General features: G+C 44.6%; 1 protein-coding gene across 2 annotated transcripts in view; it reads right to left on the reverse strand.

The window, feature by feature from the left end:
• The window catches only part of unc5a (unc-5 netrin receptor A), a 278720-nt gene that overhangs the window by 8351 nt on the left and 256162 nt on the right, over positions 1 to 14207 (reverse strand). For both annotated transcript variants that reach the window (XM_083785438.1, XM_083785437.1), the window contains exons 14-16: positions 8448 to 8597; positions 2406 to 2570; positions 1391 to 1569 (exon numbers count right to left, since the gene is read on the reverse strand). In XM_083785438.1, coding sequence (XP_083641564.1) covers positions 1391 to 1569; positions 2406 to 2570; positions 8448 to 8597 — 494 coding nt within the window. The remainder of the gene's footprint in view (positions 1 to 1390; positions 1570 to 2405; positions 2571 to 8447; positions 8598 to 14207) is intronic.

Here is a 14207-nt window from a genome sequence, read left to right on the forward strand (position 1 = left end):
GACTTCGTCTCACTGTCATGGCAATAATCACGTTAACCCACACCCTCTCGTGTAATATTGCTTAAGTAGAGCCCCTCTTGCTCTTCTCCGTGCCTCACATCTTGGCGTCTTTTGGGTAGAACACAGAAAACACAGAAAATCCTAGGTGCATAAAGTAGAAATTACAACATTGGGAGTAGGGGTCGATTTAATCGATTATAAATAAATAATCTATAGTCGATACGTTCATAAGATAATAGATTAATAATCAATCTCTATGTTGGGCAAGTCATTATAGATGGAAAGTGTCAACATTTACAAAAATAGTGAAAATAGCCTATTTACAAGGTCACAATGCGTTGCCTCGAACACTTTGTGAGCTTGTAGATCTGCAATTTTAAATACTTTGGCACAACATGTGTGCGGCAAAGTATAAAATGTGTTTAAAAAGTGCTCAATCGATTATTTGATCGAAAGGTTATCGGTGGTATAATCGCTAAGTAAATAATCAATAGTTGCAGTCCTAATTGGGATAGGAAGTGAAACTCATCATTTCTTCTTTCGACTGACCAATCAAACTCAAGGAAGAGGCAGGTCTAAAAACATCAACAAACACGGTAGAGGATAAACCCAATTCCATTTCTGGCATCCATGTTTTATCCGTTATTTTCTCAGCTATTTCGGTTACGCTATTTGTGCTAATAAGATGTGATATTAAAACCTACCAATATATACTCGTTCTCGTGTGCTTCTGAAGCACTCTAGGCATTCGTATTTTTGATATTCATAGAGCTCCGCCGTGAAAATAAATAAATAAACACTTTCTGTGGACACATCCGCGTAAGCTGCTTATGTCTATCAGGGGGAAATTGAAGAAGGTCATGTGATTGGTTTAGAAGAGGAAAGACAGCTAGCTATCAGTCCACGTTAAACCTCTAGTGTTAGCTTTGCAAGATCCACGTGTGTACGACTGCACCTCCAACCACTGATCCCACCGCTCGACTGAATGAGCATGGTTATCCCCCAAACAATAACACAGTGATGCAAAAATATTTTCTGTTGATTGTGTGTAATTGGTGTAATTTCCTCGCTGATCTATTGCAAACGAAGAAACACGACAAAGTGGATAACAGAAGGTGCAGAGCTCTTCGAAGGGAGTGTGCCTGCCTGCCTTTGGCTGCACATTTCGATGTTCTAAACCAGATAAGGACTGGAATTCCAATGCATTTCCGTGTCCCCGAACATCAAATTCTCCAGAGCAACCCTCCGTTCCCAAGAGGAATGGGCAAAGAGATTCCACTGTATTTTTAGGGGGAACCCATCCCATGCGTAATCTATCTTTTTTTTTTTTTTACGGCTACACTCAAGGGTAACAGATAAGGCGCAAGGATGTTGTACCGTAGCTATTTACCTCTCCAATTTAAGTCTTTGTGCAAGCATTCTCCAGTCGGCTCCGTTGGGACAGGGGGCATCCAGGCTGCTGCAGATCTTCTGCCGTATGAGATATGGGATCTGAAAGGCGCTGGGGCCTGCCAAGGCCGTGGCATTACTGTCCATTAACACAAAGTCAGAGTCCACAGGTCGGGTGTCCTTTTGGGGGGAGAAAGGCATTAGGGCATGGGATAGGTCCATACAACAATACTTCTGTACAGAAATGAATAGTGCATCTTTCAGTTGGTCACAACTATAAAAGACTGCCTGTCTGTCTGACAAGAGTGGGATGCAAAACAGCTGCGGTAACATCCTGGATTAAAATATTCAAGATGTTATTTGGTACATACGAGCGGAGCGGTTTAGGTTCCTCAACAGTGTAGCAGCAAGAACAACGTACAGTAGCTGTACATTGAGGTGCTTGTGCGCATAGGTCCTATTTCTAAATGGTGAAACTCTTATACAGTAACGTCACTCATTACTATACTAATATACTCAGGGTTCCTTGAGGCGGTTCCAAAGGGACCATTATGGGTCTGTAACTCTGAGAGTGTACAAATGGAACCAAATTGATCTGTTGAAATTAACAGACTTTTTATACTGCTTGTGACTTAACGCTCCGCCATAAGGAATCCAAACGGCAACTACTCTTGGCGGATTGATCCGTCTTTATTATTGATATCAATCCGGATAGCTGATTTATATATATATATATATATATATATATATATATATATATATATAATTATTTTTGGCTTGGCCTTTCCTTCTTTAGCGATCCTAGACCGGGTTGTGCAACCTCGCTGCCATCCGCATGCTAATTATTTAGCATCAACAACGGAAGCCCAAACAGCATGGTGAGTCCAGCGTGTGTTACACTGACAATTGTTCGGCAGTCTGCGGTTGGTTCTGCGTCCCGCAGGTGGCAGTATATGAGTTAAAAGTGGACATGTCCGAAACCGCTAACGAGCGCGGCCGGCCGGGCGGCAGCTCACCTTGGCGATGTTGAAGTGGAGGCTGAAGCTCTGCCCCTCCCCCTCCACCTGCCACACACACAGCTGACAGGTGAGCTCACAGGTGGCCAGGCTGAGGCGCTCCAGGGTGAACGTGCAGTGCAGGTACCGCTGGGAGCCGTTCCAGATGTGGTAGAACGGGATCTCCTGTGGGGCGCGCATGCACGCACACACACACACACACACACACACAGTCCACATACTGTATCACAAAAGGAAATACATGAATTAAATTAATGTATTGAATTGACCAGAAGCAGGGCGAAAACATCCGACTCGTCTGAACTGAGTAGTGCTGTACTGTACTCGTGCTGTAGTACTGTACTGTACTGTACTGTACTGTACAAGCCCTCCTCCTTGGCCTGCCTGTGTGTGTGTGTGTGTGTGTGTGTGTGTGTGTGTGTGTGTGTGGCTGCGCAACAGTAACAATTGGTGGTCAACAAACACTATTTCCATACTTGGACAGACAGAGCCAGGCAGCCAGGCAGGGACACACATTGCTGTGTATAGGAGTGACTAGCACCACTCAAAATCACACCTGTGTGAACTGAGTGGTGCAACAGACAGACATTGCTGTTCCTGGAGTGGCAAACCCACCCTCATCTGGCTGACATGGCTGAACGAATCCAAGAACAGAACAATAACAGACATACAGTATACTGTAAATCTCCATCCTAGTATTCCAGCACACACATCGTGGATGTAAGCAACAGGTGACTGTAATCAACTAATAGCCTGGTGATTATTATCAGACAACAACCGTAGCATTGCAACATATTGTGCAAACACACTGTATGGCAAAACAGCTTGAGAATACTAAGAATAGGTTCTAGAAACACTGTCTTCTCCTCTTCAATAGTTTCTTAGCAGGGAGCTCTGGGATGCCTGTCTGGTCGATCACAGAACTGATCTAATTTGGGGGTTATTTACGATAAATGCATCATAGCTAGGCTAGCTGGTGGAAAGATGAACCGTATTTCCATATTTTTGATTAATGCAGGTGGACGCAAAGTTGTAATCAACTATATGGTCAATGTCGGGCAGAAATCTCTTATCTCCATATTCTAACTTTTTGTGTTTTTTCATAAAACAATGCTCTACTTGATCATACTACAGCATCACGCAAAAGCATCAAAAATAGTAGATCTACAAGCTTGTCGATCTGCTACTTTTGAATTTGAATCATGAAAAGTAACAGTTTTGGACTTGGGTACGTATGAGGTTTCCACCCGACAGAGACGATATGCAAATTGTAAAGCGCTTTGAAGAAAGGCACACCATTTATATATGATTGATATTTTCTGTGCCACATGCCTGGTATTACTTGCGTGCGTGCGTGCGTGTGTGTGTGCGTGCGTGTGTGTGTGCGTGCGTGCGAATGAGATAAGTGCACAAGACCTCTGTTATAGCACAACACATGATTGCATCTGGCAAACAGCCAGTGTACCGGGGAGTGTTTGGTTGGAATGTATTCATGGCTAACCATTTCTGTATCTCTCTTTTGTCTCTTGTTCCATATTCATGTCTCATTTTCATATCCCCCGAGAAGGCAACTCCGTAAAAAAAACAGGGCAATGCAGACTCCTCATTCGACCTCATATCAGCAGCTACAGCTGACACTGGTGGAATTTACTCAGGTATGGTACTTTGTATTTAATATTTTTTAAACTACCCCCACCATCTCAGAACTGTCAGAAGCTAATATTGTACTTGTACTTGTACTCCACTACAATCATTTTAAAACTGTAGTTACTATTGTAAAACATAATATATTAAACACTTCAGGCCTATTAGGCTATTTGAGAATAGCTGATCTACAAGCTCACAAGGCATCTCTTTGTGACATGCTGTGAGCTTGTAGATCCGCTATTTTCAAATGTATACATTTGAAAGGGGACATTGTGCATAATGAGTACCTACTGACTACTTTTGGTACTTGTCAATACTTTAACGGTTACGGTTACAATACACTTGTAACAGGGTAGGCTATGACTACATCGTGGTATCGATACTTTCACATAAGTAACAAAATGGGAGTACTTGGTCCACCACTGACAGCTTTCATCAGAATAGGGGCCGTGCACAAGCGGGATGCTGCCCGCAGTGTGTTATGCTGACCAAGTGGGGGCACTGTTACCCAGGAAGACGGAGCGGGGGCCGAGAGGCACACTGACAGGGCGCATGGGGCAGAGATGCAGAAAGCCTTTCACAAGGCCCCGGGGACTCTGACGGCCTTTTCTGACCGGACTGCTGAGAGGGGAATAACACTTCCAAATGAACAGGCACAGTCTGGAGGAATACGCCAGTTGTTCAGGGTTGTGTTCAGGGTGCATTGTTGATGCTTACTTGGCACCAGCCTCCTCTCGCACTGCCTGCTCTGGTCTGTGGGGACCTGGTGGTGCTGCTCACATGGTCACAGCCACTCCTACTGTATCTTTCTCTCTCCCTCCCTTTCTCTCTCCCTCTTCTCTCTCTCTCACACACCTCTCCCTTCTCTCTCCTTTTTCTCTCTCTCTTTGTCTTCTCAATATCTCTAGCACACACATTCTCTTTAATCTGTCTGTCTGTCTGTCTGTCTGTCTGTCTGTCTGTCTGTCTGTCTGTCTGTCTGTCTGTCTGTCTGTCTGTCTGTCTGTCTGTCTGTCTGTCTCTCTCTCTCAAGGCTGCAGTGCAGTTGGACAGGCAGGTGCAGTGAAAGAGAGGGATAAAGGTGCATTGTATGCGTGTGTGAGAGGGGGTGGGAGTAAGGTGCAGTGTGCGTGCGTGCGTGCAGTGAGTGTGTGTGTGTGTGTGTGAGAGAGAGAAAGAGAGGGCTAAAGGTGCAGGGATTGTGGAGTTAGTTCCACATAATATTACATAGTGTTGTATTCAGCCCAGCTCCTTTTTACACGATGGACCATTGAGTATAATCAATCAGCCAGCTTCTGAGCCAGTAAGCAACTCCAATGCAATCCAGCATATTGTGCGTGCACACGCGCACATTCTCAAAGTGGCGTCATTGAGCAGGTTCCAGGGGGGTCCTACATACAAACATATCTGTATTTAAAATTGCCCATGTACAGTACAAGCCTACAAGCAGCGGTGCACACAAGCGGTGCGCCAGTGCGCATGCGTCGTCAAAACATTTTCTGCACATCAAAGGCATGTGAGGCGCATTTGCGCACCAACAGCTGAGAGACAGGTATTTAGAGAATGCTGACAGGCACTCAAAAGGCACTCAAATGAGATGTTAACGTCCTGTAAGTAGACTTAGAAATAAAACTAGTGTTGACTAATCATTACAAGTGATTTGTATAATAGTGACTTATTTTGATGAGGAAGTCAGAGGACAGGAAGTCCGTTTCAGTTGTAAACAAGCTACGATGACAGTTTTTAAAACGGAAAGGGAAAGTTATGGTGAGCTCAGCTGTAAACCACGTTAGCGACCATATTTACAATATGAAAAATATCTGTCAATTAAACAATGTAGGTTACACACGTTGGAATTAAACATGGAACCTGCAGGCAGCATTAGGTGAGTAATTAATTGTATGTGTTGGACGTTTGTGGTTGTGCTAGTGATAAACGCACACCTGCTGCTAGTGGGATCCTCCTGCTGCTTAACGACTACTACTGTCTGTGACTAGGTGTACTACTGTGTAGCTTTGCATCTGTTGCATCTGCCCGTGTGAACGCAGCATAACGTTGTGGCAGTATACGAATGTACCCCCCCCCCCCCCCCCCCACATAAAGTGGAAACTTTATGTCGAAAACATTTCCGAATTCAAATTGAGAAAAAATAAATCAAAGATGGCATTTTTTAACATTTTTGAGTGAAGCTGTAGTATGATCAATAGTAGGGTGTCGATTTTCAAAAAGTTAGTGAGATACGAGTTACGACACACACAAACTAAGTTTCCTCTGGAGTTCAGAGAGTGATTTTAAGTCACAAGCTGTGCCAAGGTTACAGACAGACCACTAGACTGAAACGTCCTGCCTTGCAGGCACACAACAACAACAACAACAACACAAAATCACTCCTTTGTGCAGATCTTTAAAGTGATCAACCAAAGCAAAAACCTAAACACACTTAATTAAAACTCTGCACTCCGCAACGAAACAAATAACTGTGTCCATGGGGAGACAGAGAGAGAGAGAGAGAGAGCTGGAGCATGAACGCTCATCAGCAATAAAACGAGGTGATGTGCAGCTTCGACTAGTCCTGCCAGGCATGTCCTCGGTGTTACTACAGTACATCTCCCAGCATGCAACTGGGAGTAAGTAACTAAATACATTTACCTATAAGAGGGTATGCATGTGTCATCATCATCAAACCCGGACGTTGTGCAGGAATGCCCACTGAGTGGCAAAAAACTAATTTCTGGCCTTGACAGCCCATACATCCAAACAATTTGCAACGTTAAACAATGTTAAACTCACTTTGCATGTTGCTTTGCCACTCGATGTGCCATTCACTTTAAGCATGCGCATACCCTTTATAAGCTGACTATTATGTCCTATTTTGTCCGGGATACAGATACGCTTTGTGCGTATCTGTACGAGGGATGCTCATGTATTTACAATGCACATTCATGGTTCGTATTGGTATTTTTCATGAACTTTTAAATAGTGTGGACATAATTATGTTATGATGTATGACATTGATTGTTCTGACATTGATTGTTCTGACACTGATTGTTCTCCAAGTGTTTTTAATCATGATGGTTATAACCTGTGGTCACTATATAATGACGTCATGCTGTACTGTCATACTGTACTGTCATACTGTACTGTCGCAAATAATAGCCTAATAATTTCTGACCTGCGAGCCCATGTCAACACAACACTACAAAGCCGAAAGCTGTGCGCAAGGTGAGCTCTTCTGCAAATTAAATTGACCGAATATTATTTTGTACAACCTAGCAAAATAAAGCATAAGTATGGATTAAGATATTGCATACAGAAGTACTTTAAAATCAGTGGTTCTCAAACCTTCTAATTTCAAGGACCCCATAACTCTGAGAGTGTACAAATAAAACAAAATGGACCCATAAGAGTCCCATTTAATTCCATTTGTACAGTCTCAGAGTTACAGACCTGTAAGGGTCCATTTGATTCCATTTATACACTCTCAGAGTTATGGGGTCCTTGAAATTAAAAGGTTTGAGAACCATGCACTGATTTTAAAGTACTTCTGTATGCTCTGCTCTGTGTACATTGTGGTTGAGCCTCCGTCACCACCAACAACTCCTCTCCATTTACCTCCAATCAACGCAGGTTTTTCAAACCTCCATAACTCGGGAATCTACGGTGTCCTTGGTGATCGTCAGCCATCCAAAGTTCGGATGTCATTTGTGACTTTGTCTGGGAATCGCTCCTGACATGTAAACGGTGTGCGCTAATGCTAATGATAGCCAATGGTTACAGTGAGTGTGTGCAGGCCGGGGCTAGGGGAGGACACAGTCAGATTCTGTTAAAATGGACGCAGGCGCTGGCATAGGTTAACTACATTTATGCTACCAGCTAGCAGCAAAGAAACACTTAAACAGAAAATGCATTTTCAGGTCGGGATACCAATTTGCCCTCCCTGTACTTGGTAGCAACCAAAGGTATGGCAACCAACAGGGAGGCGGGCAGAACCTTCACTAAAAACAGCCTGGACAACCATCCACACGTCCCAGACTGTTCTCCCTTCTGGCTCCAAAACTATGGAATGAACTCTCCATTGCAATCAGAACGGCAGACTCGATCCCAATCTTACGCCGCAGTCTGAAAACCCACCTCTTCAGACTCCATCTTAGCCCATAGCACTTGCCGTAGCACTTGCCCTATAGCCTCAACGACCTTCAGGCGTATGCAAAGGCTCAACTTATGTAATTTCGATAGCATATACCCTTGTACAGATATTCAACTCTTAGCTTCCTTGTGATTCTTGATGACAATTTGTATGTACAGTATTTCATGTATTACCATGTGTTGTTCTTTCTTACTGCAAGTCACTCTGGATTAAGAGCGTCTGCTAAAGGCCTACTCTGTGAACAGTACCTGGTAGCCGGCCAGCAGCTTGCTCCTCCAGTGGGCCAGGGGCATGTCATGGATGGACAGCCGCAGGTTGTGGTAGCTGTCCTTGAACAGCAGGACGTGTGGCTCGTCGATCAGCCGGCCCCCCAGTTGCCGCTCCATCTGCACCACTTCCTAATGGGGGGGGGGGGAGAAGAGGTGTTGTTATGTCTGACTCTGAAACTACTCTAAAAACAGTTGTTTCTCAAACCTTTTCAAGTCCAAGGTCCCCGAAATTAATTTGCATTTGGCCCGGGGATCCCCATCTGAAAAAGGTTTATTCAACATTTTCAATATTTTTCAAAAACTAGCAGTGAGCTTTGTATGAATCAGGCTTCAGTGTCCCAGAGTGTCCGGACCAAGACATACAAACAACTGGGTTAGGTAAACATAGCTGCACCCACAAAGCACAATGAACGGCCGGGTGAATGCACACAGTCAGGCTGGTGTGCTGCACACGTGCAATGAATGTCCCCACGCACTAAACACAGACACACATGTGCACGCACGCACACACACACACACGCACTCTAAACACAGACACACATATGCATGCACGCACGCACACACACACACACACACGCGTGAGGAACGCAAATCAAGCATACATCCCAGGCTTGGAGATAGCATCCCTGCATGATGCCTCAGCGGGTTGGACCAAGTTGTCTCAACAGTGCTGTAATGTCACCGCAAGGTTATTTCCCTGACTCTGTGTGTGTGTGTGTGTGTGTGTGTGTGCGTGTGTGTGTGTACGTGCACTTGCCAACGTGCATGTGCGCACGTCTAGCTCTCATGAATCACATTAGCATGCAAACGCTGCAGCCGCGGCAAGAGAGAGCCACTAGCTACCTGGACTGTGATGAAGTGACTGAGTAAGCCATTAGTCAACTGCTCATTGTTCTCGCATGGCGAGTCTCCTTAATTTCATTTTTGTTTTTGTGCCAGCAGAGATTTGTAAATGCATGCTTAATATTTTAATCTCCGTGGGACTTGCTCAATGGACCATTTGTTGTTATCCAAATGACCATCTGGAAGGGGACGGTAAAGTGTGCCACATTCCTCCTCTGATCTACTCCGTTTACTTGGAGCCGGACGCAGCGAGCTTGAAGGGTTCCTCTACTGGCACGCTGGAGAGCACTCAAACACCCCCCCCCCACCGCCACCCCCACCAAATCAAAGGAGCCTTTAGCAAAGGAGAAATAAACAAATCTGAAATTAGTCGTGAGGGAATACCTTCAAGAGCAGCTATACAGACAGAGAAGTGTGTTTGTTGTTTGCTGTTTTTTTTTATCTCTGCTAAAAGGGGAACAAGATGCTAACAGAATGGGGAAACGCAATGTGCAGAAAATGCACGTGAGCTTTCCCAGAGCTTCAGTGCTCAGCGCAGTGCTGTGAAAGGGGAGATGTGTGCACAGATAGCAGCCATATGGTGAGAATCAGCGCCATGCTAGCATGGTTGCCCACGCTAAAGATTTGTGCAAAGGCATCTAATTAAGATGGAGAATGGCTGTGATTTCTATCTGCACACCGCTGATTCAATTTTCTGCACTCTTTCCCTAGAACGGGCTCGACCGATTCCAATTATAACGGAAAAGGAAGGCGTTAATTATCCGTTCGGAAATCTCTACCTGCTTTTTCTTTTTGCTTGATATGATCTCTCTTTCACTGAATGAGCACTTTTGAGTTCAGAGCCGCGGATCTAATTTCCATGTTTGCTCTTGTGCTTTGCTAATTTCCATGTTTGCCAAGTGGTTCGGTCTTTGTTCAAATGGATAATTTTATCCCCCCCTCCCTATCCCATGTGGTTATCTCTGGCTTCTTGTCTTCATAACATTAGTTTATTCTAATTCGACCCAGATGTGAGGAAAAAGACCCTGGATCATCATGAGCTGTTTCAACGGATGAAGAACGCAGTGGTGGGGAAAAAAGTACTCAAATGTTTTACTTAAGTACAAGTATCAATACTGCAATATAAAACATTAGAAATACTCTGTTACAAGTACAGGTCTGGAATTCAAAATGTACTTGAGTAAAAGTAGTAGCTACTAATTATGCAGAATGTTCCATTTAAAGTTTTCAAATGTATTAAAAATCTTTTGAAAATAGCAAATCTACAATCTCACAATGCACATTGTGAGCATGTAGATTGGCTATTTTCAAATAGCCTAAATGTATACAGGGCTGAAGTGGTTAATTAATAAAACTAGTAACTCAAGCTTTCAAATAAATAGAGCTGAGTAAAAGTACAATATTTGGAATCCGAGATGTAGCGGAGTAGAAGTGAAAGTATTGGAAATTAGAAATACGCAAGTACTGTACAAATACCTCAAAATTTGACTTACAGTACAGTGCTCATAAGTAAATGTACCTAGTAACTTTCTACCACTGTGAAGAAGCTATAGAATAATATTCCTATTACTGTAGAAATGCTCTCTCTCACAGGGAGGTCAGATGAGGTCTTTGAGTGGAAGCGAGGGGGTCTAATGAGATAATAACAGAGGGCAGAGCGTCTCCACAGAATTAAAACCCCCATCTATGCTATTATGTCTCTTACGCAGACAAAAGGCTAGTTTATGGGAGGCTTTTCAGAGAGAGGCCTCATTTAACGCATTCTCTTAAACGCGATTATTCGTTAGCCCGGGCCTGATTAGCATTTCAAATTGGCGGCCAGGGCGGACTTTGATCGAGGATCTGACCTCGCGGCGGCGGATCGGACGGCCCCGGGTAACCCCAGAAAGACGGCTGAATGCCAATTATCCCGTTATCAGCATCTCTGGTGCTACACTAGCGTGAATACTAAACCCCTCTGTGTCCAACGGTGGTCGCGGGTTCAGAACGAGCATGACAGCGCTGGTGCCAGAACACGGTGTCGGCTTCTTCTTCTTTTTTTTTACCATCGACCGTGGAACAGGACGAGAGACAACACAGAGTCGGTTGGCACTCGCTGCCCCGGCTTTAAGCCTGATTTGTGTTTAGTTTTGTCACAGATTGAAAATAGCAGACCTTTAAGCTTGCGACGCGTCACGGCTGTGACACGACGCTGTGAGCTTATTTTAGGTCTGCTATATACTTTCGCTGCAAATCAATCAATCAATCAAGTACAAATCAAGCTTTGCTTGGCTTTGAAAGCTGCGTTGTTCGGTTTGCATATAGTTTGCTTATTTGTCCCAGAGAGAGAGATAGAGAGAGAGAGAGAGAGAGAGAGAGAGAGAGAGAGAGAGAGAGAGAGAGAGAGAGCAGGATTCCAGCATATGTTCTGAACTGAGAGTAATGGCCCTCTTTACGGCCCATTATCCCGTTAACAAATGATGACGTGTGAGAGCTAATAGATGAGACGTTAAATTCGACCGTATTATTTACTCTTTCTGGTGGGGAAACAATGCAAGGTTGGAATTAGTGCATCAAATCACATATTAATCATCAACAGAGAGCTAAATTGTCTTTCCACGCACCAGCGATGTGGGCAGAGAGAGAGAGAGAGCAGTTCCCCAGGACAACCGAAAACCAACCCTTTTTTCCTCCTACAAGGCTGGCAGCATTAAGATGCATGAGCTTAAGGCGTGAACTCAGAGTACTTGCAGGAGAGAAAACCCCTTTTTGTTCTGACGGAATTAAAGATAGCCCGCGGTGTCGTGCAAGGACTATGAATTTAAGAGGCTCTGCCGTGCCAAGACCACCCCCTAACTTTCAACAGGAGTTAGGAGGAAGGAGAGAGAGAGAGAGAGAGAGAGAGAGAGAGAGAGAGAGGGCAGGGAAGAAGACATCTCTGTAGGGTGGAAACCTCATACTGTATGTCAAAAACAGTTACTTTTCAGGATTCAAATATAAAAACGGCAAAAGCAGCAGATCTACAAGCTCCAAACGCGTATCTAAACCGGTTTTCGAGCTTGCCGATCTGCTACTTTTGATGTTTTCGTGTGACACTGTAGTTTGATCAAGTAGGGCGTAAAGTTACGGGGAAAAAAACCCACAAAAAGATAGAATAAGGAGATAAGCGGTTTCTGCCCTGACAGCAACATGGGGAGAGAGAGAGAGAGAAGTGAAACAGACGCAGCTTAACGGTCATGTCTTCAGGTCACTAGAGTGGCCAGCTTTAGTGGCAGAGATAACGGGATTACTGCAATGGCCACAGTTTTCCATGACCCAGCCACCCCCCCCCCCCCCCCCACCCCCACCCCACCGCACCCCACCCAGCACCCCTCCTGAGCCCCAAAGATGCAGCTCAGTGCCGGGACTGTGATGGACTGAGGCCGGGGATCCGCAGGGAAACCAGACACTCATACAGCTAATCTCTTTGGGCTGTCGCTGCTTGACAGAAGGAGGTTAGATAGGCACCAAAACCCTCACAGCAACAGACGCCGGACAGTGGATACAGAGAGTACAAACAACCGCACGCGCACACGCACGCGCGCACACACACACACACACACACACACACGAACGCGCACACGAGCACACACGACAGCACGCGCCCTAAACAAATCATTGCATTAGTCAAGGACTATGAAAAAGGAGGCATGAGGGGGCTTGAAGTTACGATCAAAATAGTCGAAAATCCCCCATGTTTGTTTGTTTGCCCCGCCGTGACATCTTATTTTTGTTGTCGCAGCAAGGTCAAAAAGCAGCGACAGTGTGGCTTGTTGTCTATGTACGGTTTTGTGTTGGTTTTCTAATGAACTGGCTGTTGACATTCTAAACCCCCTGGCAATCTTTACCAGATCTGACAGGGAGTATTACTCAGGGATTTAATCACTTAATTAGTCAAGGCCATATCTCATGTGAAACACAGAAGGAAAGTCCAGGAAAGTCATCATCTCGCTTTTAATAAGCATAAACTCACTCTCTGCCCTGCCACCCCATGCCGGCGCCATTTCCCCCCCGTTTATAGGGAAACCAACTGCGCGTTCAAATAGCAACGATCCATTTTCAAAGCTGCTCTTTTCAGGCAAATGCCTCTGTGCTACTGTATATAGAGAGCAGCCCGGCTCCACGGGTCCATAAATCTGTGTATTTGTCTGCAGGACGTGACAGGCTTTTCCCTCTACTGACGGAGAGTCTATCAGTCTGAGCTCCAGTGGCCGTGCCGGCTATAGTCAACTCTGATTAATAACTCCAAATAAAAGGCACATGTCTGCCTGGTTATAAATGGGACCCCCGTTTGCTAGGGAGAGAAGATGCACATTCGGCCTGATAAATCACAGCATGGGAAACCGGGGAAAACAACGAAATATAATATGGCAACCATTTCTCAGACAGGTTTTCTGTTGTTGTTGTTGTAATAAAGCTTACTGTCTTGTTTAAGTTAATGTCAGCAATTACAGTGCTGTGCCTTTTGCCAAAGCTTAAAGCTCCCTCTTCTTTGACTAAGGGTTAGTGAACAAAAGGGCTCCTTTTCCAGTTACCAGGTCGTTTCCAGGGCTCTGCATGTGCACTGTGTCATGACTCCGCTAATAGATGAAGGATGTAGCTTCCTGGCCCAGATGCTACAGCTAATTTTAAAACACTCTACAGTAGGAGAGCCTGGTCAAATTAACAAAATGAACTCGGCAGCCACTATTAAACTAATTTAAGAGATCCTTTTGGAGATGTTAGACGTGATTATAGGAAACACACTTTTCTGCCATTAGCGGCATACAAAATAAAATAAAAAAGCGCTTGGACAATTACTCCCGTTGGATGAATATTGATGGAAGCATGACTTTTGTAGCCGCAGAACAAATGGGGGGAAGTAAATGAAACCTTCTC

Source organism: Protomyctophum parallelum (assembly GCF_964188405.1).
Source record: "Protomyctophum parallelum genome assembly, chromosome: 16".
Taxonomy (NCBI): Eukaryota; Metazoa; Chordata; class Actinopteri; order Myctophiformes; family Myctophidae; genus Protomyctophum; species Protomyctophum parallelum.